Below are 24343 nucleotides of genomic sequence, written 5' to 3' on the forward strand. Positions count from 1 at the left end.
AGTGGGTAGACTAAGTTCTGTAAACCTTACAGAAAATAAACCTCACAGTTTCCAATAAACAAAAGTAGTCTACTAAAATAAAAATAATCATACATGGTAGAATAAAAATACACTACAAAGAACCATACTCCCAAAGCTGTCAAATAACTAGTCTTCTAGGAATCTAAGGCACTCAGCTGTGCCCCTTTCAACATATCTTAGGGTGTTTTATTGCCTATTGGACACACATTATTTTTATTGTATTATTATAAGATGTGAAATGTGACAAAACCAAACAAGTCAACACTTGCCAGAAAAACTGATGTGAAATTGTGTTACAGTTAAGTGCTAAAGGTTCCTTAATGTAGTTTGAAATGGGGGAAGGTCCTGGTTTGATTTTTTAAAAAATTTCTCAGATTTTGACTTAAGACTTTATGTAGTTATTGCCCTTTTCTTTCTGTGTTGTTTATTTATCTACACTTGACCTTTGGAAGTGCCCACATTTCTACTTCATCCTGCTTGTATTTAACCCATGTCATGGTGGATGAATGTTACAAATGTTTAAGTCATAAATAGTCTTTGGAGAAGTAGGCAGCAGTATACTTTTTGAGAAGTATCCAGCTAGCAAATGCAGATGATGCTGTGAAGAAATCCAATGACTAAAGAGGTTGTTATTTCAGTAAAATGAAAGTCACTTAGATGGGGTTGGGCATGAAAAAATCGTATAGATTAGACATAAAAGGGCTGAGTTGTAATGGAAATCACAACATCCTAAGCAGTCATTACTGAATAATGCTGCCACATGGTGTCTGGTGCTAAATGTATAATTTACTGATAGAGTTAAGTACTAGGGATGCATTTTCAATTGCTGCTGAAGGGCTGTCACGTATCTTCGGCATGACTTTTAAGCAGACTTGCCTGGCCAAACAGAAAGCCCTAACTCCCAGATTTCACATTTCTGGAAATCTAAGAGGGATGTCACACAGCCGTGGGCTCTGGCTCCTAACTCATGACACCATTCACAGCCTTTATGCTAGTTACTCACACCCACAGTAATCACATGGCAGTGCTGCCTGCAGTATTTGGTATGAGTTTAGTCAGTTTAAGGAAATACAAGCCCAGGAGGAAAGAACACTTATTAAAAGCTAGAATCCTCATTAAAGTCAATGACTACCTGACAGCATTATTTTACTTTTCTTATAAACAAAAAGACCTTCTATAACATAACACTCTCCCTTCTAATGTAACAAAGTCACATGAAGAGCTTTCTTCTGGCTGGGAATATGACATGAAACTTTGAAGTGACTGCTGCTATAAAAACTGGACAGTGGAAGGACCACAGGAAAGAAGAGAAGCTAGACAAAAGGCAGGTGAGAAAGCAAACTCTGATTTTCACCCTCTTTCCTTTTCCTTAGCTCTCCTCCCTCTCTCCACCACGTGTACACTACACTGAGACTTGCTACTGGCCACCAAAAATCCCAAGTCCCTCCTAATGGCACTCGAGAGCAAAGTGCAAGTCTATATACTTGATAGAACCAGTTAAGAGGCCTTTCCCAAGCCACAGCTGACAGTGAGAAATCCATGGAACTCCACTGACGAAATGGAAATAAGCAAATGAAAGCAAACACCTATATTTAAACTAACCTCCAAAACCTAAAACCTGACTACACCCTCAGATACTTGCAACTCCCATCCACAAGAACGGAAAATACATTCCATATTTGCTGCATGGTATCCACAAGGTGATTTTAATATAATCTATTAATTTTTTAGCAGGCAGGATTTCAGTTGCTCCCAGTTCCTCTTCAAGAGCTTTATCTATATATGCATGCTGTATTACTAACACATTAACTGGAAAGTGTAGGAGAGGAGCCTCAAAATACCAAAGTGAGATTCGGTTTTACCTCCTTTCGCTTTGTTCCTTTTTTCTTTCTAGGTTGATAATGGGGGGGGTGTGGGGAGGAGGTGAAGTAATCAAAGATCTGTACTTCCCTAGGAATACTCATTCCGTGGGTTAAAGGAAGACTTGTAACCTGTCAGCATTTCACAACCAGCTGATACAGTTCAGTAGCACAGCAACTTTGGTGTTTGTGGCTCTACAGCAATGATTCTTCTCAAGTACAGCAAGAACTTGGTATGAACCAAATTCCTCAACATGGAGAGAGAGAAAAAAAAGTCACCCACAACACAAACAAAGGGTGAGGGGGAACCATCAGAGCATCTAGACAGGCAAGGGATACACTAAGCGAGTCAAGCACAACACCATTCCCCATCTCAGGCTGCTGAAACAGGTCTCTCATATTCTCAGGCTCTGAGGCTGACAGCAGTCCTCCTCTCCAGTGTTCAAGCATTTCAATACTGTCTGCCCTTTCTGAAATCAACAGAAGTGACACAAAAGACCTTACAGAAAAAAATAACTTGCAACTTCCATGCAAGGGTTGAGTCTTCAAACAAAGAAAAAAACCTGAGAGAGACCATGTGCAGTAGGGTGAACCAGCATATGCTTACAACACTTCCAAGAGTGAGACAATCACAATGGCTACATAAGGGTATTTGCTGTGTTAATTTGCGATACCTGAAAAAAGCCCTGCTGAGTTTGCGCTGTATTTACACATTGATTGGCTTCTTCCCTGCAAGCAACTAGCGGCATCCCTTCCCACCTTTGTCATTCCCCCCTCCCCTGTCCTTCCCCTGGGTTTAAGCTACTCATAGTCAGAACAAGAACATTCAGTCTAAGAAAAATTTCTTAGAGTAATATAATTTCTTAGAGAAGATAGCATATTTACACACATCTAACACATGAAAATACTCTATTTTATGCTAAATTTCTGTTTCAAATAAACTACAATACTGCATCTTAGCTTTCTGCAGCTTTAGAAGACAGTCCCTATCGGGCACAAACTGGGCTTCCCACTCCTGCTTCAGCTGGCAGTTTTGCCTTACAGTGGTGCGCTACCATCCCATTCAAGTCCTAACAGGTCTCCAGTTGTGCTTTGCTTGCTTGAGAAAGGAATAATGAAATTCTCAGCAAAGCCATGCTAAACATCCACTCCTTTAATGAGCGATCCTTCTAGGATGATGTTGAAATCTTGCAGCGTCTGTAGGACTCGGATAAGGGAGTTGACAGTCATGCGGTCCCGTAGGAGAGCATTTTCCTCGTACATCCTGGTAATGGGCGGGCACTCTGCCAGCAAGGGGATCCACTGAGAGAGCAAGTGGTCCCTGCAAAGGGAGCAAAAGGAATTGTTTTAGTACCAAGTACAACAGATCTCAAATGGAAATTCTTCTCCAAGAACACAACCCCAAGCACGCAGCCTCTTTTTGCAGGTGATGTATGTTGTTCCCACGCAATAGTTTCCTGTGTGATCATAACCCTTGATTTTGTTAGTAAAATGCAGGTACCTGATCTTACTGGAAGAATGAAGGTGGAAAGATAGCAGCATCATCAGACAATTGGCTTTGGAAGAATTCAGCAATGTTTTCAGACCAGGAAAGGGCAAAGTAAAACTCATGAAAAAACAAGACTCTTTCCCAATGGGTTTTCCATGTATCCAGACAGACAAGACAAAAATGGCACTTATTTCTAGACACACCATCTTCCCACCTCCAAAATACAGCTAAGCCCATCCCTGCCTCCCCACCAAGTGCAAGACAGAAAGCATCCTATTAGGAAAGAAAGATTCATGTAGAATAAATTTGTCCAAATTCTAACAGACATGCCATTTTCACAGGCAGAGAGATTCAGTGAGGATCTTGAAATGCACCAGCTCTTGCAAAGGAACCTTGAATTCCCTAAGTCAGCACTTCATCAAAAATACAATTTCAAGACATGTTTCATACATATGACTGTCAAACTAACAGTTATAAAAGAGCTCAAAAACATTTTTAGCAGCTAAGACAGTAGCCATGTATCATTACTGCTTCATTGCTCCAATTTTTCCTGTATTTAGTATTAAAGCTGCCTAAAATAGGTACTGGATAATAGAAAGGTATGAGATGTCTTAAAATGGAAAAAGAAAGTTAACAAAAATGGTGTAAAAACATCCTTTTAGTCTAATGCAAGAACACACATATAAGGAAGAGGAGTTGGATTCGCTGATCCTTATGGGTCCCTTCCAACTCACTATATTCTATGATCCTATGATTCTAAGAGCAGTTAAGTACCTTGTCCCCAGGCAAACGAGAATTTGGAATTTGCCATCTTTTCCAATGTTCCTCGGAGCTGTATTGATGGCATTCACGTAATGACAGAAGGTTTTGCATGATGATCTCTGAAGTAAGAGGGCCTCCTCATTGTCTCCAATCTGGTCACCGGTTTCAAAATAAGCAACAGCTTTCTCTGTGGTAGGAAGAAAATCACAACCCGGTGAGCAAAAGTATTTTATTGGGACATGAAATTACACAAGGGAATCCTTAAGAAAACACCTGCCAAGACCTATTGCAGAGTTTATATATGGATTCCTCACTCTGAAGACCACAGATAGATGAACATCTTCACCTTTGCTACATAACAGTAGTCAGCAGACCCACTGATGTCTAACACAGTTAGGCAACATTGTAAATGATACCATCAGCTTTGATTTTTCACCTTTTCTGAGTAAGCGCTTGCCCTCAGGCTAAGTATCTCAATTAGTGTTTTAAGGGAATAAATATGTCTTAAATTACTGCAACATAGGCCTACAGATAAGCATCACCAGAAGACCAGTGCAGTGATTAGGAGAGTTCTTATAAACAACTAGAAAGCTAAACCTTTCACTCCCTGCCCTTTCCCAACATCTATTGCCACTGTACCCCAACATCCACACTACCTTCCTTCTGGACAGAAAAAACGGCTGTTTGAACACTAATCTATGAATAAACAACTAGAATTTGAAGTGCTCTTAAATTTCTGCACAAATTCACACTCATCCCTTATATAGAGTTGAGCATATCTCAACTTCTATCTTATTTCTCATTGACTTTAAGCAACCTGGAGCAGATGCTAGGCAGGAACAAATGGCACCCTAGCTGATGAGAATCCGAGGCCTGTGCGTGAGTAGTGGTTTTGCCCTAATCTTTCTTCTCCTTCTTACCTATGAAATCCCAGATGAAGACATTCTTATGAAAAATGCGAGCTGATTTGAATCCATGGTGGAAGACCTGCTCCAGTGCTGCCACCAGACCATTTTCTCCACACAACAGAATGGTAAGGCTCCCTCTCTGTGGGAAAGGGAGAGTATGTCAGTACAACTTGCTCTGTTTATATGCCAGAAGCTTCACATCTAACAGTTAACAGTCTCTACTGGTGCTTCAGTTCCATTTCTGTTTATGTTTAGATGCATTGTAGATACCGGGCAAGAAATGAGAAGTAGGCAGTACCTCTTTCTCTGGCTTGTGAAAGTGTTTCACAATATTGTTCACGGCTTCCCCAATTCCCTCTTGGATCTGTCCTGCATTAGGTTCTGTGAAAGGATAGAGAACATGCTAGCTCAAGATAGCAACTTTAAAGTGTGCATCAAATTCTCATGATGACATAGCTTGAACTGGAACTATTCTGTATCTTTAACAAAGTTCAAGCCCTCATTTGCCTTGGGTAAACCTGAACCTTAATTACAGGCAACCCTGGAGTAGCCAAATAAATCTCCCTACTTAAAAATGCACAGCCCAAGGATCTGGCTTGATAAATACTTTGATTTAATCACATCCTGCTCATCACAGAGTACAGCAACCCTCACATGAAAAGGCAAGGGCTGAAAGGTTGTAGCCCAATCAGTTCCCTCACTTCTATGTAACAGAGGTGAGAAAACCCAGCACTCATTAATTTCTGACTGGAACCCACAATGATTGATTGAGCCAGCACAACTACCTATTTTAGACACACGTCTCCTTACTGTGAGGGGCCACATGCAGAGAATATTAATGTGTTCCAAGAGTAAGTTATCTTCTGTGTTTAAATGCGTGCCATGTTTTGGCTCTGAATCTTTTTAGCTGTATGCTCCTGCTACTGAACCATGCTATGCCTCCACCTGCTACCATCTCATCTTCCTATGCAGATACCTGCAGAAACTTCTCTAGACCCTCACTCAATTCCTAATTAAAACAGACTGAACTTAAAGCAGATGCTTTCCAGACTTAAGTCATTCTCATGGTTCTTCTAAGAGTTCTTTAGTTTATCAGACATACAGAGGCTGCTATTAAGCTTGTCCTACAATTGTTATTTTGGAAGCGTGGAGTAATTCAGTTTCATTTTAGTACATGATTGTAACAGGTCTAGTAAAGAGGCTAATGTAGGACACAAGACAAATTAATTACTGGGCCTTGGTGTCCTCAGACCTTAGGAAGTGCTTGGCAAGTAGCTCTGGTGTTCACTCCTCCAACTAATATGGACTTACATGAAGACCTGCAGTGGTCTCTGTGGTAGTTTTTAAACACTGCATTACCTCTGGAGACTAATCATTCTTCGCTTGATATTTCAGCAGTCATGTCCGCTAATTTTACAGGAGATGGACAGATTTATGAGCAGGATCTACACTGTGCTCATCTGTATACTTTAGCAGAGGTTGCCTTATGCAGCCCTTATAGTCCCATGCCCTGTTGCAGCCAGATGCAGTTTCTCTTAAAAACTAAATTTAGGTACATGAAGTTGATGCCTCCCAGGGTCCCTCTGGAGATGTACTCCTTCAAAAGGCAGTCTGCAGCATCGCCATCTGAACTGCCCTTCAGAGAGGGTTGGCTTCCCGCTGAGTGTAAAGTGAGCAGGGAAGCTGGGCAGCATCAGCTACTGCAAATTCTCCTGCCTCCTCCTCCCTCATCTTCTGTCTCCACGCTTCAAAGAGAAAGGTTCTTATCTGTCTCAGATGGGGACATGGAAAGAGGCAATGTGTACAGTCACAGAGCAAGGTGCAGACACCCAAGCCAGGGCAGGAAAGGCTCATCAGCTCACAGCTGTTCCTCCACAACAAGTCTTGCTTCAGTAGGAGCTCTCCTGTTCACAGGAGTTTTATTCCACAACGTTTTCTCTCCCCTTCTCTAGGGCCCTAGGGTGAAAGGAAAGGACTTACTAGTGTTCTTCCCTGTGAGGGAAGTGATGCTCAGTCGTCGAGCTGTGGTAGGAGACTTCTGCTGGGGTGGGGTACGGCACTGCTTTCCCAGCTCTTCATCAGATGTGGAGGACACCAGCTCTCCAATGAGTATTCGCTCCAAACTGCCATCATCAACACCCTTTCCCAGCCATCGCCTGCAGGGAAACCTGCCACGCAGCCAGCACAAGCACAGGTCAGCCATGCAGGTAATCTACTTCAATCTCAAAGTTTGAGGGACAGCTAGGGCCCATAAACACTGCTAACAGGCAATTTCTGTCACCAGAAAGTTTTCACAAACCAGCACTCAGCAGCAGCTTTCTCTGCACCACAACAGGTAGGACCAAACCAGAAAACTACATTACCTCTATCTTTAGGAGAAGGGGAATATGCAAAGCTTGCATAAAAACATGGGGCAGCAGAAAATGTTATACTTCTATTGCACAGGCCACATCTTGATTTCTGACAGGCTGTACTTCACTTGCGACCACAAGTGGTATTTGGCCTTTACAAATACCACAGTGACTAACAAATAAATCCCCACACAAAGTTCCCACCCAACTGAAGCTGTGACATCTCCTCATACTCAAACCTCACCTCATATTTTATTGTTGTACTTTTTGACCCTATCCCACAGTCCTAATGAAATCCATGCACACCTCCACACCCCCGATGTTTGTACCCCGTTTCCTCATACTTTCTCCCGCACACTGTGGCCAACCCTAAGCTCTGGAGCTCATCTCTCTGAATTACAGTTTTAAAAGTCTGCTTTTAGGAAAAAAAAACCAAGTCTGCTTAGCTAGATGTTTTGTCAAACCAACGATGACTTAGGAGATAATTTTGGCACAAGAGGTATGTTCACAATAGATTAAGAAATCATAAAAACATTTTATTTTCTTATAATCTGAGTTTCTGTAAATCTGTTACAGTACTTACACATTTGGATATTTTTTAAAACAAAAAGAAACCAAAGATTTGTGCAAAAGTAGCATTCCAGCTGTTAGGAGCTTAAAGAGTTCATTTGTGAACCATTTTACCACACTACACACAAACATATGAATCACTTCAGAAGTATTCATACTGCCTGTCCTATCTCAGAGATGCAAAGTCTCATTAAATATATATCAGATTATTTCACTTCAACTTGGGTTCCTGAAATGAGAGAACAGAGGGTGAGGGAGACCAGCCCAACCCTATGGGGTACCCAAATCAATCCACAGTGGAATTTCAGACAAAATTAAAACTTGTTGCTTACTTGTATGTGTGTCCTGTTATTTCATTTCGGACCATGACGCAATCAACCAGCCACTTGGCTAGTAGCCCTGAGTTGTCATGACCAATCTGAACAGTTGTCAGCTTCCCTAAATTCTGGCACTGCAATGAATAAAGTCATTAAAAAAAACACACCAAAACAACAAACAGCATACCCTTCCACCACATGCACACATATAGTCTAAAATGTATGGTTTTATTCAGTTTCCTTTGATTTATACAGCAAGTATTTTCAGCCAAGCATGCAGAACATTTTGAAAAGCAGAATACTTATTTTACAACAGAAGAGAAGAAATACCCTGAAATAAAACTAAAACTTGTGAAGAGATTACATTCTTTGTTGTGAGCACTTTGAATACTTCAGAGAAGTGTTAATGACAACTTACTGAGCCAAGATGATAAAAAGGTGTGCTTTTGTAGAAATAGATCTTCAGTGCAAACAGCTTTTCAAAAATGCATTTTGAGCATAGTGACCTTCAGCTGACTCACCCTACGCTATGAAGCAGTCCCTAGGTCCTTTATTATTTTCAAAGATAGATTTGCTCATTGTTGGGGCAAGACAAAAATTACTAACATGAGAAAACAAGGAAAACAAGGGACTGTGAATTCCAGCACAATAGGAAGTGTAATAGTAGGTGGGGTTGGCAGCAACATCTGTTAATGTCACCTAAGACCTTCCCTTGCAAAACCTTGGGTTTTGTTTCTTCTAATGCTGCCAAGCAAGCAGCTTGGTCCAACATTTTCCATAGTGGGTAGTGGCAACCCAAGTTGGTATTTTAGAAAAACTTCAGCCAAAGGAGAATTGCAGATATTAGTGTAGTCCTTAGGAATGTCAAAATATGGTATTTTGCTTGTTAGAAGCCTGGGGATCTTTTCTACAAAATACTAATAGCTCAATGAGAGGCAGACAGTGTAACCAAAAAATAACCTACCTCAGTCAAAATCTACCTAAGCTTGGCAAGTGGGTTTGTTTTTTTTTAACAGTTGTTGAAGATCAGTCCATGTATGCTCAAGGATGCAATGTCAATTTTAGTAGCGGGTTTTCCTAAAAGATCCCTCCTTGCTGGATATAGTAGAGCCTGAAGCTATAGGAGCCTGATGGGCCTTTCTCTGTGATTCCACGAAGGCAACCTGTAATTGGTGGGTGGGAAAGTAGAGGGGAATGTGGGCTAGGTGAGAACACAGAGAAGCAAGCCCGATGGGGATGGCAGCTCTGTGGTTTGCTTGGGGTAGCACATGAAGCTGCAAATTTGAACACCGGAGTTTGACCAGCTGGTTGGAAGGAAAGCAGTGTCAGACAAGGAGCTGGAGTGGCAGGAGGAGAAAGAGAAGAAATTCGGGGCCTGGGTATTGGTAAGTGGGAAGACAAATTGAAACAGGGTAAAAGAAACTAAGAAGGGATATGAAGAGTCAGAATTGAGCCCTGAAATAAGGAATTAGGATAGCTGGCAAGGAGGTGTAGAATGGAACGAGATATGGAAATAGATTAGTTAGGTGAGAAAAAAGGAGCCCAGGGCTAGGACAGGGTCAGCAGTGAAGCCTATAGTTAAATGTGGTACGTGCTCACAGGAAACATCCATCCACCACAGGAGGGGCAGGCAGCACTATTTTCCTGATTTTGAATGCACAGAGACCTTGAACACCTGGGCCAAATCTGAAATGCAGTGATCTTAAGACAATAAACCCGACCAAATAAAAGTTTATTTGGAAACATGTTTGAAATTGAAAAGTAAAATGTAAAGAGCGTGTACTCACCTCAAATGTCATTTCTAGGTGGTTTTTAGGAATCTGCATTACACCTGTATCTCCTAGCTCTCCTGACACACAAATCCATGGGTTTGATGTGGTTATTGCATTGCTTAGTTTTTTGATGGGAATTATCACTGACCTGTAAGGGATCACTACGAACAGGGAGGGGAAGGAATAAGTTAGTCTTGACTTTCTCCCACTCCCTGCTCAGAGTAAACACAGTTTCTGGAGTAAACCACCCCTCACCCTTGAAGGTAAGTTTTTGTCCCACATCTTAGCGGCCTAACAAAGAGAACCACTCCTCGCTTCTCCCTAGCAAGGCTGAGACAAAGCTGGAGAGTGTCCGGCCAGTGCGGCAGAACCTCTCCTCTCACAGCGGGTCCCAGCAGGCCTCACAGCTCCGTCCGGCCATAAACCACAAGAAGCGGCTCACCAGCGGGGACTTTCCGCCCGCCTTCCTGACTGCCAGCAGCCTTCTGCAGCTCAGCTCCTTCAAACCCCCGGGGTCAGCGGGGGGCTGCCTGCCCCGAGGAGCCGGCGGGCAGCGGCACCGCACGGTGGTGCTGCAGCCCCGCGGCACGACCGGGCGCCGCCTTGCCGCAGAGCCGGGGCAGCGCAAGGGCGGGCGGGCCCGGTTATCTGCCGAGGGGAGGTATAAACCCCGCCCGCGGTAGGGCCCCGACGTCCGCGGCAGATCGGGGCCGGTAAAGGGAGAGCACGATAGGTCAGAGGGGAGAGGGGGATGTCAGAAATGCTTGGCGTGGCAGGTAATGGCACAGCCACTGTCTCAAGTCTGCAGACAGCATCCTCCCCAATTAATAATAAAAAATTATAAAGTTTTCATAACAATATTTTTATTTATAATAATGATTCTCATTATTATTGCTTTTAAATCTCCACCACCCTTACCTGCTAAGACCCACCCCAATTTGGACAGGACTTGGATACAGCAGGCTGGGATTGCAAGAATCTCTCTCCTTTTATCTTCCAAGCTGCCTTTTTGGCTGGGTAAGGATAAGCCAGTGTTTCAATTTTGTGTGTGCCGTACAATGATACTGCACTCAAAATCCAACCCCCTCAAATTCCAAGCACTTGTCCTACAGGGGAAAGCTGCCAAGCTAGATGCTCCACAGAAATAATGTAATCAAGAATGAATAAATCTCTTTGCACTGTGCTAGTTCTGAGGGGATTTATTATTGCTTTAAGTGAAGAAAGTCAAATGAGTGCCTGCTTTGACCGCCGCATAAGACTAAGGAGTGCCAAAATGAACCCAAATAATTAGGTCCTGCCTTCTCTACAGTGCTTAGTGCTGGAGAGATTAATTTTCCAATTTTGATCCAATCTCCACTCTCCTTACAGGAGAGTAAGGGAGAGGGAATCTTTTTGATATTTAAGGAAAGACAAGAAGCAATTTAAAACATACATCAGAGAACAAAGAGCCTTGTATTTCATCCCCCAAGGCTTCCATCTCCTCTTCAGTCTGCAGGCTGTTAGGATGCACACTTAGCAAAGGCCAGAAAGAAGCATTAGCATGTAGAGGACTTGTCTGGGAGAGAATGATGAAAGGGACTGTATAACCCAGCAAGGAAAACCAAGTGCTACAGCGTCATTCTCTGCTGATTACTTTCCTTTGTGCAGGGCTCTTATCCAGAGCACTGCCAGGCAGCCTTGGCTCTCCAGCTGATTTCTCAGAGCAACAACCAGCACCCATCTACCCCACAGCAACAGCCAAGGTTTCCAGATAAGGGCTTGGCTACTCAGACAACAGCAACAGCAACATCATCTCTTACAAATCATGACAGCAACTAATTTTCATCCAGGGGGAAAAAAATTGTTTCTTCAACTCACTGATTGTGGTGAAGACACTTGTGAAGCAGAAGTAATCCACAGCATTGAGTGAGAGCAGGTGATACAGAAACTGTTCCCGTTCTTCTTCACAGCGCAGGAAAGCATAACGTTTGTAAAGTTTCCTAGTAGAAACAAAGACATTGCTTTTTCATTGAAAAGGCACCATGCATCTTAAGAGGTGTTTGAACCTCAAAACACCAAATGAAGAGTTGATCTTCATGGGAGGTATGAACAGCGAGATTCCCCAGCTACCGTAAGCTGCTAGAAACCCACAGGGGGCTACAGCCCCTATGCTATATGTGCTTTCCAGACCACTCTTGAATCCATGCTGCTATAGCAAGAATTCATTCTATTAAAGGATCAGTTTTGAGTTTGTTGCAAAGCACAGATACAAATTAACACAACTTAAAACAGTAGACCACAACCAATGCACAGCAAACTCATGTCTTCCCCGTGTCTTCCCACCATGGGACAGCCTTGTTTAACAACCTATCTTCCTTCTGTTCCATACTGTGAGAAAGAAAACAAAGCAGAAGGCACCAAACCAGCGAAGGCACCGAGCAGCAGCAAAGGTCCTCCCACCCCTCAGCTCAGCAAAGAGCATGCATCACCAATTGCCCAAAGCAGGGACAAAGGCACACCAGGAGTTAACCTGGCTTCACTCTGGGAAAACACAGAACTTGTGATGCGGCGTGTAGTCTGAAGGCAACAGGCTCTCAAGAAGCTGCTGAGGTAGATATATGCAGATGAAACATCAGGAAAAGACAGGTCTACCACCATGCCTTCAGCTGATCACCCAGGAGGTGAGAAGCTGGATATGGGCCACCACTGTGCATCTGCAGCCCAGGCGGCCAACTGCATCTTGGGCTGCATCAAAAGAAATGTGGCTAGCAGATCGAGAGAGGTGATTCTGCCCCTCTGCTCAGTTCTGGTGAGACCTCACCTGGAGTACTGTGGGCTTTGGAGCCCTCAGCACAAGGAGGACATGGACCTGTTGGAGCCCGTCCAGATGAGGGTCAAAGGGCTGGAGTACCTCTCCTATGAAGATAGGCTGAGAAGCTTGGGGTTGTTCAGTCTAGAGAACAGAAGGCTGGGGGGGGGGGGGGAGCTTATAGCAGCCTTCCAGTACCTGAAAGGTGCCTATAAGAAAGCTGAGGAGTGCATGTATCAATAGGATGAGGGGTAATGGTTTTAAACTAGAAAAGGGGAGATTTAGGTTGGATATTAGGAAAAAATTCTTTCAGTATGAGGGTGGTAGATGACTGAACAGGTTGCCGAGAGAGGTAGCGGAGGCCCCATCACTGGAGACATCCAAGGTCAGGCTTCATGGGGCTCTGAGCAACCTGATCTAGTGAAGATGTCCCTGCTTACTGCAGGGGGGGAATTGGACTAGATGACCTTTAAAAAGTGCCTTCCAATCTAACATTTCTATGATTCTATGACTTGTCTCTAGATACATATTCATCTTCCCCTTAGAAGATTTGAGAATTCGGTAGCTTCTAGAAAAATCATGCATATAACAACAAAGAGACAGAGATGCATGCAATAGCTATGACATTCTTTTCAAAAGGTTTGGGGTTTTTTTTCTTCTAAATGCATTGCTTTGAGAAAATTAAGTGAGGAACACAGGTAGATCCTTAACTACCTGTGCTTGCCAAAGAAGGCAAAGCTGGGAGAGCTGCAAAGTGGCTGGGAGGGCTGGCTTCTAACTCAGCTCATCAGTGGTCAGGATGTGGGCCTGCATTTTGCTTGAGTCAACCTAACGCAGGGCTCTTGTGAGAAAAGGGACGGTGCTTCATTTGCACAAGATACAGTGATTGTAGGGCTGCAAAGTGGCTTGGATCAGAGCAGTGACCTGATGAAAACCTAACACCTCCTTCCTGAAAACTGTGCTTAATTTTCCATGCAAATGAGCTTCTGCGCCACTGGGTGGGCAGTACCTCCTCTCTCAGCTACTGTCTGCCCTTCGATCACTGCTGGCTAGAAACCATGGTACCCAAACAGGGTATGTAGCTGCACCCTCAGCCTGCGCAGCACCTTGACACATCACTGAGGAAGACATGAAAGCAAAGCTTGGAGGAAAAGAGACAGCTTACTTGGCAAGTGCCTGGTTGGAAAGCAGCTGCTTCAGGTGCTGAGACAAAAGCTTCTTCTCCAAAGAAAGCCTTATCCAGGCTCGGGCTCGCCCCACATCAGTCTTTATCTCACTCATGTTCTGAACATGCCTGAAATGGGTGGGGAAAAAAGAATAAATAGAAGAATCACAGAAATGCCACATGCTTGGAATGGCAACATCCCATGTGATGCAGGAGCTGAATCAGAAAATGTCTCCTGACATAATTTCTAGAGAAAGAGAAACCAGCATGGCCCTATGTAGCCCTGCACCATGGCACTGAGACCCCCAGCAGCCCCAGGTAGGCCCAGGGACATGGGGCAGCCCTTCCAGGGCACAACAGATTGCAACCCAAATGCACTGTAGCCTGTATCAGCTGCTCTGAGTCCTGGCATTTGCTTGGTCAAGGTGAGCAGGGGTAGGGGGGTTGATGTGCTCATCCCTGCACACCCTGAGGTAGATATCCTCATGGATGCTGCTAACACTTAGGAAAAAAGCAGTCGCTCCTGCAAGCTGCTGACACGAGTGGGTATGTCTGCAAGGGCAGAGGACCAATACACATCTTAAGAATTTCTCCAAACCACAAGTTACTCTGAAGGCTCTAACGAACCCCTTGATGGCAGCAGCAATGGGAAATGTGAGAAAGAGGGCTGTTTGGTGAAAACCAGTGACAGGCAGGCACAAGCAGCATCACAGTTGCAGACATATGAGGCTCTTCTGTAACTGAAAATCTGAACAGCCCTGCATCATGTGCTTGGTCTGTAGAAAAGCAGAACTGTTCCATCGGGGCTTTCTTCTATGGTTTTGCTTTTCTTTTTTTAAACTTCCCATATTTCAGTTTGGAGAATGCCAGAAACCCTAGTTTTAGAGCACAGGGAGCCTTAGAAGAAGAAAGCAGTGCCATGGCAGGTCAAAACTGCTTCCAACCCACCCCCAAACCCTCCAACCTCCCCAGCCCCAACTCCACCCCCACCCTTCCCCACCCCCAATTAAATAACCAGCAAGAAAAACAGTCTCCAGGAAGGAAAAGAAAAGGCTGCAATGTCTTAACTTTTACACAGTTTGTGTGTTAAGTGCACAGGCAATTCATCCCTCCAAACCTCTGTGTCAGGCTCCAGGTACCATCAACTGAGTCTGAACTGACCTCTGTTGTCATTTACTTTCCAACTCACACATCTCCCTTGAAGACCCTCCATGCATTGCTGAGTGTTAGGGAACGTGGCAGTATTTACTCCAAAGGAAATCCAACAAAATCACTGTGAGTGACACTTTCTACATTGACTAGTACAGTCTCACTGTCTCATGCTTTCCACCATCTGTTATACCCAAGCACATGCTCTGTGTTATATTTAGGCCCTGCATTATTTGAGAAAAATACTCTCATTTACAGAGCTTCTAACATATCAGGCCTAGAGCCTTAAGGGCAAATTTGCAAAGTCCAGCTTAGTGCTGTCCAGAAGTACACGCTCGATCTGCCCAAATGAAGTGATTACCAGACATAGCTCAGCAGCACTGTTCTCTGCCAGGCTGACTTACCCAAGTTCTCAAAATATGGGTCTACCTTTGCAATTCAGGGTGAGGCATCTGTACCACATAGCTCCATGCTGTATGTACATATCTGAAGCACCATCAGGAAGAAACAATCGACAGGAGTAACTACAGCTTGCCAGTGGCAAAAAAACTAAGTCACTTAAAACCCTTTTAAAAACAAATACATTTTTAAAAAGTGTGTGCTTTTTTTAAATAAAGAAACTTTCTCTCTACTTCCTAGTGTGGCACACGGATAGTTCTCTGATGGACCAGGAGAGTGGTACTAACTCTCAGTAAGCTGTAAAACAAATCCAGAAGGGCACATTCCACTCATGTACAAGTCCTTGCACTGTCTCAGCAAGCTCAGCAGCCTCCCTCTGCCAGCAGCGATGCTTACCAGCTGAATTACTGCTCAGAGCCCTGCTCCTGGCACTGGAAAGCCATTCTCAGCTCAGAGCGCAGCAGCCAGTGTTAAGACAGACAGCTGGGCACATGATTCGGAGTCCTTGAGGAAGGGGATGCACACTACACTCAACTACATTGTGTCCAGACACTCTTTTCAGATCCTTCAAGTCTTTAGAGATGGGAAGATCAAAGCACAGACTATCATCTCCCCCACACACCCCATTCCCTCCACCAGTGCTCAACTTGAATTACATCTAATACAAAATGCTAAGTAGAATATGTCATTTTGGTGTGAGCAGATTGAAGTACAGATTGACTCAACCTTACTCCATGCATGCTCTGTACCTCTTCATTACCTTTTCCTGGTGCAGACCAAATTTGCATTAATTGTGTGTTTGGGAAAAATAAGGAACTGCAACCACACAGCTTGTCAGAAACGTTAACGAAAAAAGATTCAGTAATCAGTCTTGGTGTCAGAAAAAGCAAAGTGTAACAGAACACAGCATTCAGGAACTCAAATTTATTTCACCCCCAGTTGCAAGAACAGCTCTATTTATATCGGTGACCTAAGCATAAGCACTGTATGCTCACCAACATGCAGCAAACTCTTCTTGTCAGGGCACTGAACAGCAATTTCAATGCAACTCCCTAGGTTGGGGCTTGCTTTTAATCCCATCAGTAACAAAGAAAAATCTATTTTCCCTGTCAAATGTAAGCCTGGGGTATGTGAGATGTACCCTCTGAAAATATCCATGCTGACAGAAGAGGTTACAGTTGCTCAGCATAGCCGTGCCCTGAGGATGATGTGCATGCTCCCAATCCCTGTGCAGTCAGAAATGAGCCATACTAGCTTGTCCTGTGTAGGCAGCAGATCTGTGATAACCCATCGTCTTTTGACTGCAACAGGTTAAGCAACAGGGCCCAGCACCCGGGGTTCTCATCCTCCGCTGCAAGATCCCGGAGGGTGGGGGTGGGGCGGGGAGGTGAAAGGAGGCACCACGCAGGTGTGAAAGGAAGTGTTGGGGGCAAGAAAGGGCTTGCCTGAAAGGGAAGACGGGGAAACTTGAAACCTGCCATCAAAGGTTTCTGGGAGTTGCTTGGTGATGAATTATTCAACTGGATGCGTGGTGATGTGCCCAAGGGGTGAGGCATTGTATCCCTAGCAATTTAACAATTACCTGTCCTTCTAACTAAAGTGTAAATCTGTGTGTGCAAACAAATATTAAGCAGCATTCCTTCCAAGCAGCAGCAAAGTACCCCATAAGATTAAAGATGACAAATTCAACTCACAATCTGCCCAGCTTTTTCTATGACTAGAAATGTTTGTGGATAATCATGAATACCCGAGATACTAGAAAAGGTAGTGTTCTGCTTCTGTACCTTTTCTCTGAAAGGCAGTGGAAACACTTGTGATTCAAGCAAGAGAGCTCAGATCTGTGCTGGGCTATCATTACTTGAGCGGAAGTACGCAGAAGATGAAATGCATGTATGCAGCAGTGAGTGCACACAGCCTCCTCTCTGCTGTTCCCTCCCAGCATGCTCGTTTCCACTCCAGATCCTCCTTCATCTTTTCCTCAAACTGACCCTCCACATGCTCATCAGCATCACAGGACTGAATTAATCAATAGCTGCCACATCCCATGAGAGGGGACAGACACATGTTCAAAATGACCTCTTGGCATCATACTCCTAATGACACTGTATGTATTCTCCCTCCCTCTTTTGCATGTTGTTTTAGACTTATGTAGAATGTCATATTCTTTGAAATCAGAGCACAAGACTCAAACTCCATAGCATCAAACAAAAAGGTTGCACATTGCAGGGGGGAAGTACAGTCACTTTCAGAAAAAGTCTGACTAATCGGTGGGATCTCACATCAGAAAAGAGCCTCACCTTTAATAAAACACATGGTAAAAATCACGTATTGAGTTCACGTTTTTGTGAACTCAATACAATTAATCTTATTTTTACCATAAGAATTTTTTCTATACTTCTATAGGGCGGTTTGGTCAAGGAGATGCCCTGAAGAACAAGCACCTGGTGCTGCCACATCAGTCTCCACCTCTCTTGACTCAAATCCTTCCAGTTCCTAACCAACACTTTCTAAAAGTATCTCCAGAGCCAGGCTGTGACCTTCTACAGAGCACCTGCCCTTACTTCACATTATAACTCAAAAAACTCACTCGAATACTAGGTTTGATTACATTTCTAAATTTGTAGATTTATTGCTATTCGCCACCAAATGCTAATTAAAAAGAAAGAATTGTTCAGGCATTGCAAGCAGGTTTTCTGTCCTTTTGTGTTGTCTATCGACTGTACTCACTTCATCAGTAATTTAAAACAAACAAAAAGCAACAAACTCAAACACAGGTGAATTCAACATATCTAGTGTTATCTGTTGGCTTTATATATATATTGCTAAAACCACCTACTGGGAAATATAAAAACCCCATTAAAACTTGTGTGGCTTTCATTGTCTTTTAGCTAAAATAAATCAAGTAAACAGGCAAAAAAAAAAGTTGTATAAAATAAAAAGGCAACACTTTGTAGATTTGAACGTGGGCCAAGGAGAAGGTTTAATTCTTTTTAGCCTTTGTAAACCCAAAGCTAGTGATTATCTATACCTTATGCTACACAACTGTAACTACAATTAATGCTTTAGGAAACTGCATACCTCATGTCTTGTATCAGAGAAACCCTCAAAGTAGGCAGAGTAATTCCTGTATCAGACTTTCGTCTTTCTGTTCCAACAGCAACTAGAACACAGAACATATATGAAATTAATACAAAATTACAGTAAAGGTCTGTAATTTTACATATAGCTGAAATCAATCTTAATATGCTGGTAACTGCAGCATTTCTGTACATTATCATTAACTATATCCTGGAAATGTTGAAGCTTCATGCTTCATAGAGTGCTAATTCCTTCCTTAAACCAGCACTGAACTCCGAGATTTAACAGCTTCCTTTTTTGTATGCGAAATACATCAACATAAATCTGTACAGTGATGAGTTTTATTAGTAATATATTTTTATGGAAAGCTCACAACTGAGAATGACAAGATAAAAATCAAGCTGCAGTAGCATATTTGATGTTAAGAATGCCACACATTTCTGTGCTCTGCTACTCCAATTGAATTGCTTTGTGGTGGCACATTTTGCTCCCAGGAATTTGTGCCTACCAGCCAGATTGCTTGGTGTACTATTCATTGAAACTTATTGAAAAGTCTTTTTATGAGCGAGACTAGTCTGCCCATAGACGTGTCTTTAAGGACTGATCATACAAATTCTCATCTGCAGGATCTGGAGGATTGGAAGATGACTCACTCAAGTTCAGAGACTTTTACTACAATAGCCAGCAGCAGCCTGTGGGCAGGGAGATATCAAGGTCATCAGAAAACCAACCTCTCTCACTACATAGAAGTAATTTAGTGACTGTAAAGGACCAAGCCAAAGCATACGCTGAGCACCTAGACTGACAGAGATTAATTACACAACTCCTGAACTGTACTGTCCACGAGTGTAAAGATTTATTGAACACATTGGGAGTTAGAGAGTTATTCACATTGGGATTGAGAGACAGATTATGATCACTGAAGAAAAAAAAAGTCAGCTGTATTAGCCACAGCTCCACACCTTTAGTTCCTTCAGAAATCACCTCCTGTGGAAGCACTGCTTCTTATACCTCACCCAGTGCTGGCTAAAAGGTAGCAAACAGACATTAAGTGATCTTCCAGAAAAGGATAAGCATGCTCATTTGCCTCAAACCACATCAATCTGTTTTGTCCAGACATCAAGACATCTTCATAATTATTATGAAATATAATCACTGTTCCTCCCAGGCCGAAGTTCATTCAATGTGATGGAACCTGAGAAAACTGCCAAATACTCACCTGGAGACTCTGCACTATGCTCTTGTTTCTCTTCCCTCTCCTGGTACTGAATTAAATGGGACCACAAAGCAGATTTCCCCTGAAAATTGAATATGTAGTATATAGCTTTAAATAAATCAGGCAGAAGAAAAGAGGCCAGTAAACATGAAAAAATAATGGGATGGCATTTCAGCAGACCAAACATTCAGTAGTGAGAATCAATTCTTCTCTCTTGGGCCATGAGACCTCAGGAAGAGGAGAGGACCATCTCACTAACCTAGCAGTCACACCACCTGCCATTTTCTTTGTCTCTTCCCTGGCTTTCCCTTATGAAGGGTGAAAGACAAGAAACCAAACACCTATTTGACAACACCACTGCAATTTCCGGAGGTACGTCTCAAACAAAAAAACCACCAAAACCAACAAACCAAACCTCTCCCAAAACAAACCCAAAAACTCCCCAATCCCTCACAAGATATGAACCAGAGACTCTGAGCCTAGAGACACCTCTCACTTTAAGTTGAAATGACACCACTGAGAAGCATCTTAAAAAGTAGAGATGGCATTCAGCATTCGCTAGTGTACTGTACGCAGTCCTTAGTTTATAGTTACCAACCTGCTTGACCTGCAGACCATGGCTCCAGATTCTTTCTAGTAGATCACAGAGACTGGCAATCAACGTATTTTCCTCAAGGCCTGTTATGTTGGCTTCTCCATGTCCCAGCTCAACTGCTTCATGGCCCATCTTCTCTACCAACATGCGTTTAGTCTATTAAAAAAAAAAATCCTCCAAGGTTTCTAAGAATGTTATTCAAGAAGGGCCAGAATTTAGAGATGAGTTTACATAAATATGTTTAATCTTGAGACCATTGCTAATGGCCTGACCAGAGAAGTTTCAAATCTCTTTACAGAGATTGTAAATTAAAAAGAATAATTAAAAAAAAAGTTTGCACCATTACTCCATACTGTCCTGTTTCGATGTATTTTTATACTCTTCATCTATTGTCCTATTCCTACACTGTTGATCTGTTACCAACTCGTATCAAAAACAGTGTACAGAGCTAGTAGATACGTTTTCAGTCTTACTCAGTATCTGGTTTTGATCTTGTTACAGCTATCAAAGTTTAAAACTCTAATAAATACAGTAAACACAACTGACACAGAGAAATTTTATTTCCATGGCTATAAAAGCTTATTAGATATTAGAAACTGCTATACTTTGTTTGCTCTGCATAAACTACATTCAGAATGGTTCTACGTGCTAAACACTTCCTTTTTTTGACTGTGGATCTTGAGCAGAGTATGTTTAGGCTACCTGTACAGATGAACAACTAAAGGAAATCCTCCCTAAAATGTCTGATCATGCTGATTCTTCTTCCTGTCCTTTTTACTCATTTCACAAACTTTGACTGCATAAGCAGAAGAATGAGAATACCTTCTTTTCTTTCCTAGCAGTTGAAAAACATAACCCTAAAGAGACACCCACCCTGCGATAGCTTGGTAATCCAACAGACCAACATCATTCTACATGTGAAGGTCTTCCAGGACGCCATCTCCAGCCATGATTTAGGCTCAGTGTAATGAAGAGGAGAGCAGGCAGTGGGAAAAGGGGAATTACCTTCATACGACATTCCTTCAGTAATCCTTCCACAAATTTCCAGTTGGTCTGCGCAATCACAGCTGGAGAGAGGTCTGAGAGTTTAGGCTGCCTTAAATTTTTTCCTAAACTCCTCGCCTCCTGCATGTACTTCTAAAAACAAACAGAATAATTTTAGATATTGCAAGTCAGAGGGATTCTCCTCATCCTAATCCTAGGCAAGCAAATGCTGGTAAAAAGGAATAAGGGACAACATCATGATTTGTCTGATACTTAGGTGCTGGGCTGGAGAAGTGTAATGTTCCCTTTTGACAACAGAGAAAGCAAGATATTTTCCTGCGTGTAACTGAAACAGTCCATGTTAGCTAGTGAATTGTGCTGTTAACCCCTAGCACAAAGTTAGACACAGCAAGTGCATAAAGTGCGATACCTTTATTCAGCAACAAAATAAAAAATGTCAAGTAAAGTTTCCTTCTATTGTTATTTGGTTTTCACTTAAACAAAATTTTAAAAAATTAAAAGCCATTTGTCTAATCTGTTGCAGATGCTACATGAAGGGAAAAACTCCTTTGAAAAGAAATCATAAGAAAAAGAAATACAGCTAGAGAAAAAGAAAGATTTAATCCATTATTTTTCATCTGGCCAGTTCATGTAGAGGAAAGAAAACTAGGGTTGATTTATTCTTAATTAACTTCTTAATTACAAGTGAGGCCTGATTTAAACAGAACTGACATTTAACATCATTCATGTTTTTACTGTGGGGTGGTATAATTGAGAAGTATGCCCAAAAATTTGTATGGTCTTAAAAAACAAGAGACAGTTATAATAAAAAAAATTAATAATAAAATTCTTTTAAACCTTCCTGCTCCATTGGCTTACTTTTCAGGGCTTTTTTTGTTGTTTGGGGTTTTTTTTTTTGCTTAATAAAAAAAAAAAAATCAACAAAGTGTCCTCTTCCCCAAATGTCAGAGAGAGTGCTCCATGCTGAGCAAAGCCAGAAGTGTGCTGCATTTGTGTGTGCAAATATGAAGCCTATCAGAAAGTTGCCTAAACATTACTAATGAATTTTTTGTTAAAAAGCGTAAAATAGTAGAATGTTGCCAAATATGACAGTCTTGAAGCATAGTGCTCATAGCCTGGTGTGGGCACGCTCCATTTGTGTTTTTATCCAGTTAATGTTGTCTTTTTTGGGGAATGGTGTGTGACAAGGACCACTTTTCCCCCTGAGAGGAGCAGACCAGTGCTCCTGCTGGCTGGGTGTGCTGAGGACACTATGTCTGCTGCATTCTAAGAGCTTTCTGTCTGGGGAGAAAAAAAATTATTTAGCAAAACCAAAACCAAACACATTGAAGGTAATAAAAATTGCACTTTTTTGGTGGTTTTTTGAGGGGTTTTCTTTTGATAAATGGGGGAGTACAGTTTTTCTGACATGTTAGAATTTTTTCAATACAAAATTTGGACATGAACCACTACACATCAGCCCCATGGGTCAGACAAGAATGTTGGGTTCTGCTATGGAAAGCTGTGTTAAACAAAAGTGCCCAGCTAAGTAATTACTAGGTAATTATGGTTTCACTAATACCATAAGGTCTTAAAAATAGTTGAAAAACTACATGAGAGAATAAAAAAGAAAAAAAAAATAATCATGGGTGATGAAAGCATGTCTTTCAGCAAGCAAGCTCACTTCCATCTAACACAGTGCAAAATTAGCAACAAAACCAGGAAGTAGTAATACAAGAAATATATAATCAAGAAATCAAATACTTCTTTTTAAATGTAAAGGGATAAATAAAATCCAAAGTGTGGTTATAGGCTGAAGAGTACAAAATGTGGATAACTTTATTCATTGTATGCCTTGTTATTATACTAAAATAAAATAAAAAATGATTAACAATTGTTAGTTCAAGGGAAGAATAAGGGTGGATGAAATGTCCAGTTGATTTCCCTTTGCTTGTTTGTCAGCATCCACACACCACCACCCTTGTGCATGCTGTCAGGGAAGACAGCAGGCCTGCCAGCGGCCTAGCTCTCTTCACCAAAGACACAGGCCCTGACAATATCCTTGTGTTCTCAAGAGACAGAAAAAGTTACTCATGCTGAGAGGATCTTAATAATCACATTCTCAAAACACAGTGTCCTTGATGACGGGGGTACAGACTACCCTAAACCAAGAAGTAGTTATGGGAAGGTACTTGGGAGTAACGGAACATGTTAAGAACCAGCTATAATACAGCTGGTGTGTGGATGCTTTTAGGCATCAAAGGTAAATTAACAATATTTAGCTATAACATATGTTTATCAGAACTCATTATAATCACTAATCAATCAGTGGGGTGTAAACAGCGTATGTAACCAATTAGCAGTTTTGCAGCTTGCCATGTTTGCAGTAACAGATGTTTATAATCTGTGTGATTTCACCCAATGAATGACTTCACCTAAAATTCATATTGAATTGCGTGTTGCCCATCACTGCTCTCCGCAGGATGTGATGATCCAGCAGTCAGAAAGCAATGTGTTTTGGATTTGACACCATGAGCTGAATTGCAAGGTGAGCACCATGGGAAAAAATGAAGCAAACCAAAATTCTCATCTTTCAGCCTTTGGAGCCGTCATGTTTGCCAGGGAGTTGGTGTGGAAGCCCAGAGCTGATTTCCAGCTACTTTTCAGATTATAACCACACTTACAAGTGCTACAGGGATGTGCTCATACTCTACAGGAAAGGGAGAGGTTTGAGATGCAGTGAAAACAGCAGCTCCTCACACTAAAAACATCGCAAAAGCAGCTTTCAACAAGAAAGACTAAAACATACCAGGCAGCATTCTGAGAAGGATTTTTTAGGCGGCCGTGCAGGAGGGGGTGGTCCCTGATCCCACTCCCAGAAGGCCATTGAGTTCTGACGAAGCAAAAGCTCCTCCGATGT

General features: G+C 42.3%; 1 protein-coding gene across 5 annotated transcripts in view; it reads right to left on the reverse strand.

Moving 5' to 3' along the window:
- Positions 1–2931: 2931 nt before the first annotated feature.
- Positions 2932–24343, reverse strand: part of DENND5B (DENN domain containing 5B) — a gene marked incomplete at its 5' end in the record, with an annotated part of 116314 nt that continues 94902 nt past the window's right edge. For 3 of the 5 annotated variants that reach the window (XM_084279084.1, XM_084279083.1, XM_084279082.1), the window contains 13 exons: positions 2932–3201; positions 4144–4318; positions 5052–5178; positions 5338–5420; positions 7020–7207; positions 8293–8411; positions 10065–10210; positions 11907–12028; positions 14003–14131; positions 18629–18710; positions 19848–19926; positions 20443–20595; positions 21445–21576. In XM_084279084.1, coding sequence (XP_084135210.1) covers positions 3018–3201; positions 4144–4318; positions 5052–5178; positions 5338–5420; positions 7020–7207; positions 8293–8411; positions 10065–10210; positions 11907–12028; positions 14003–14131; positions 18629–18710; positions 19848–19926; positions 20443–20595; positions 21445–21576 — 1719 coding nt within the window. In that variant the 3' untranslated portion in view covers positions 2932–3017. Of the gene's footprint in view, positions 3202–4143; positions 4319–5051; positions 5179–5337; positions 5421–7019; positions 7208–8292; positions 8412–10064; positions 10211–11906; positions 12029–14002; positions 14132–18628; positions 18711–19847; positions 19927–20442; positions 20596–21444; positions 21577–24232 lie in introns of all 5 variants that reach the window. The other 2 variants (XM_084279081.1, XM_084279080.1) reach the window with 1 other exon arrangement.

This window comes from Gallinula chloropus (genome assembly GCF_964237585.1).
Source record: "Gallinula chloropus genome assembly, chromosome: 1".
Lineage (NCBI taxonomy): Eukaryota > Metazoa > Chordata > Aves > Gruiformes > Rallidae > Gallinula > Gallinula chloropus.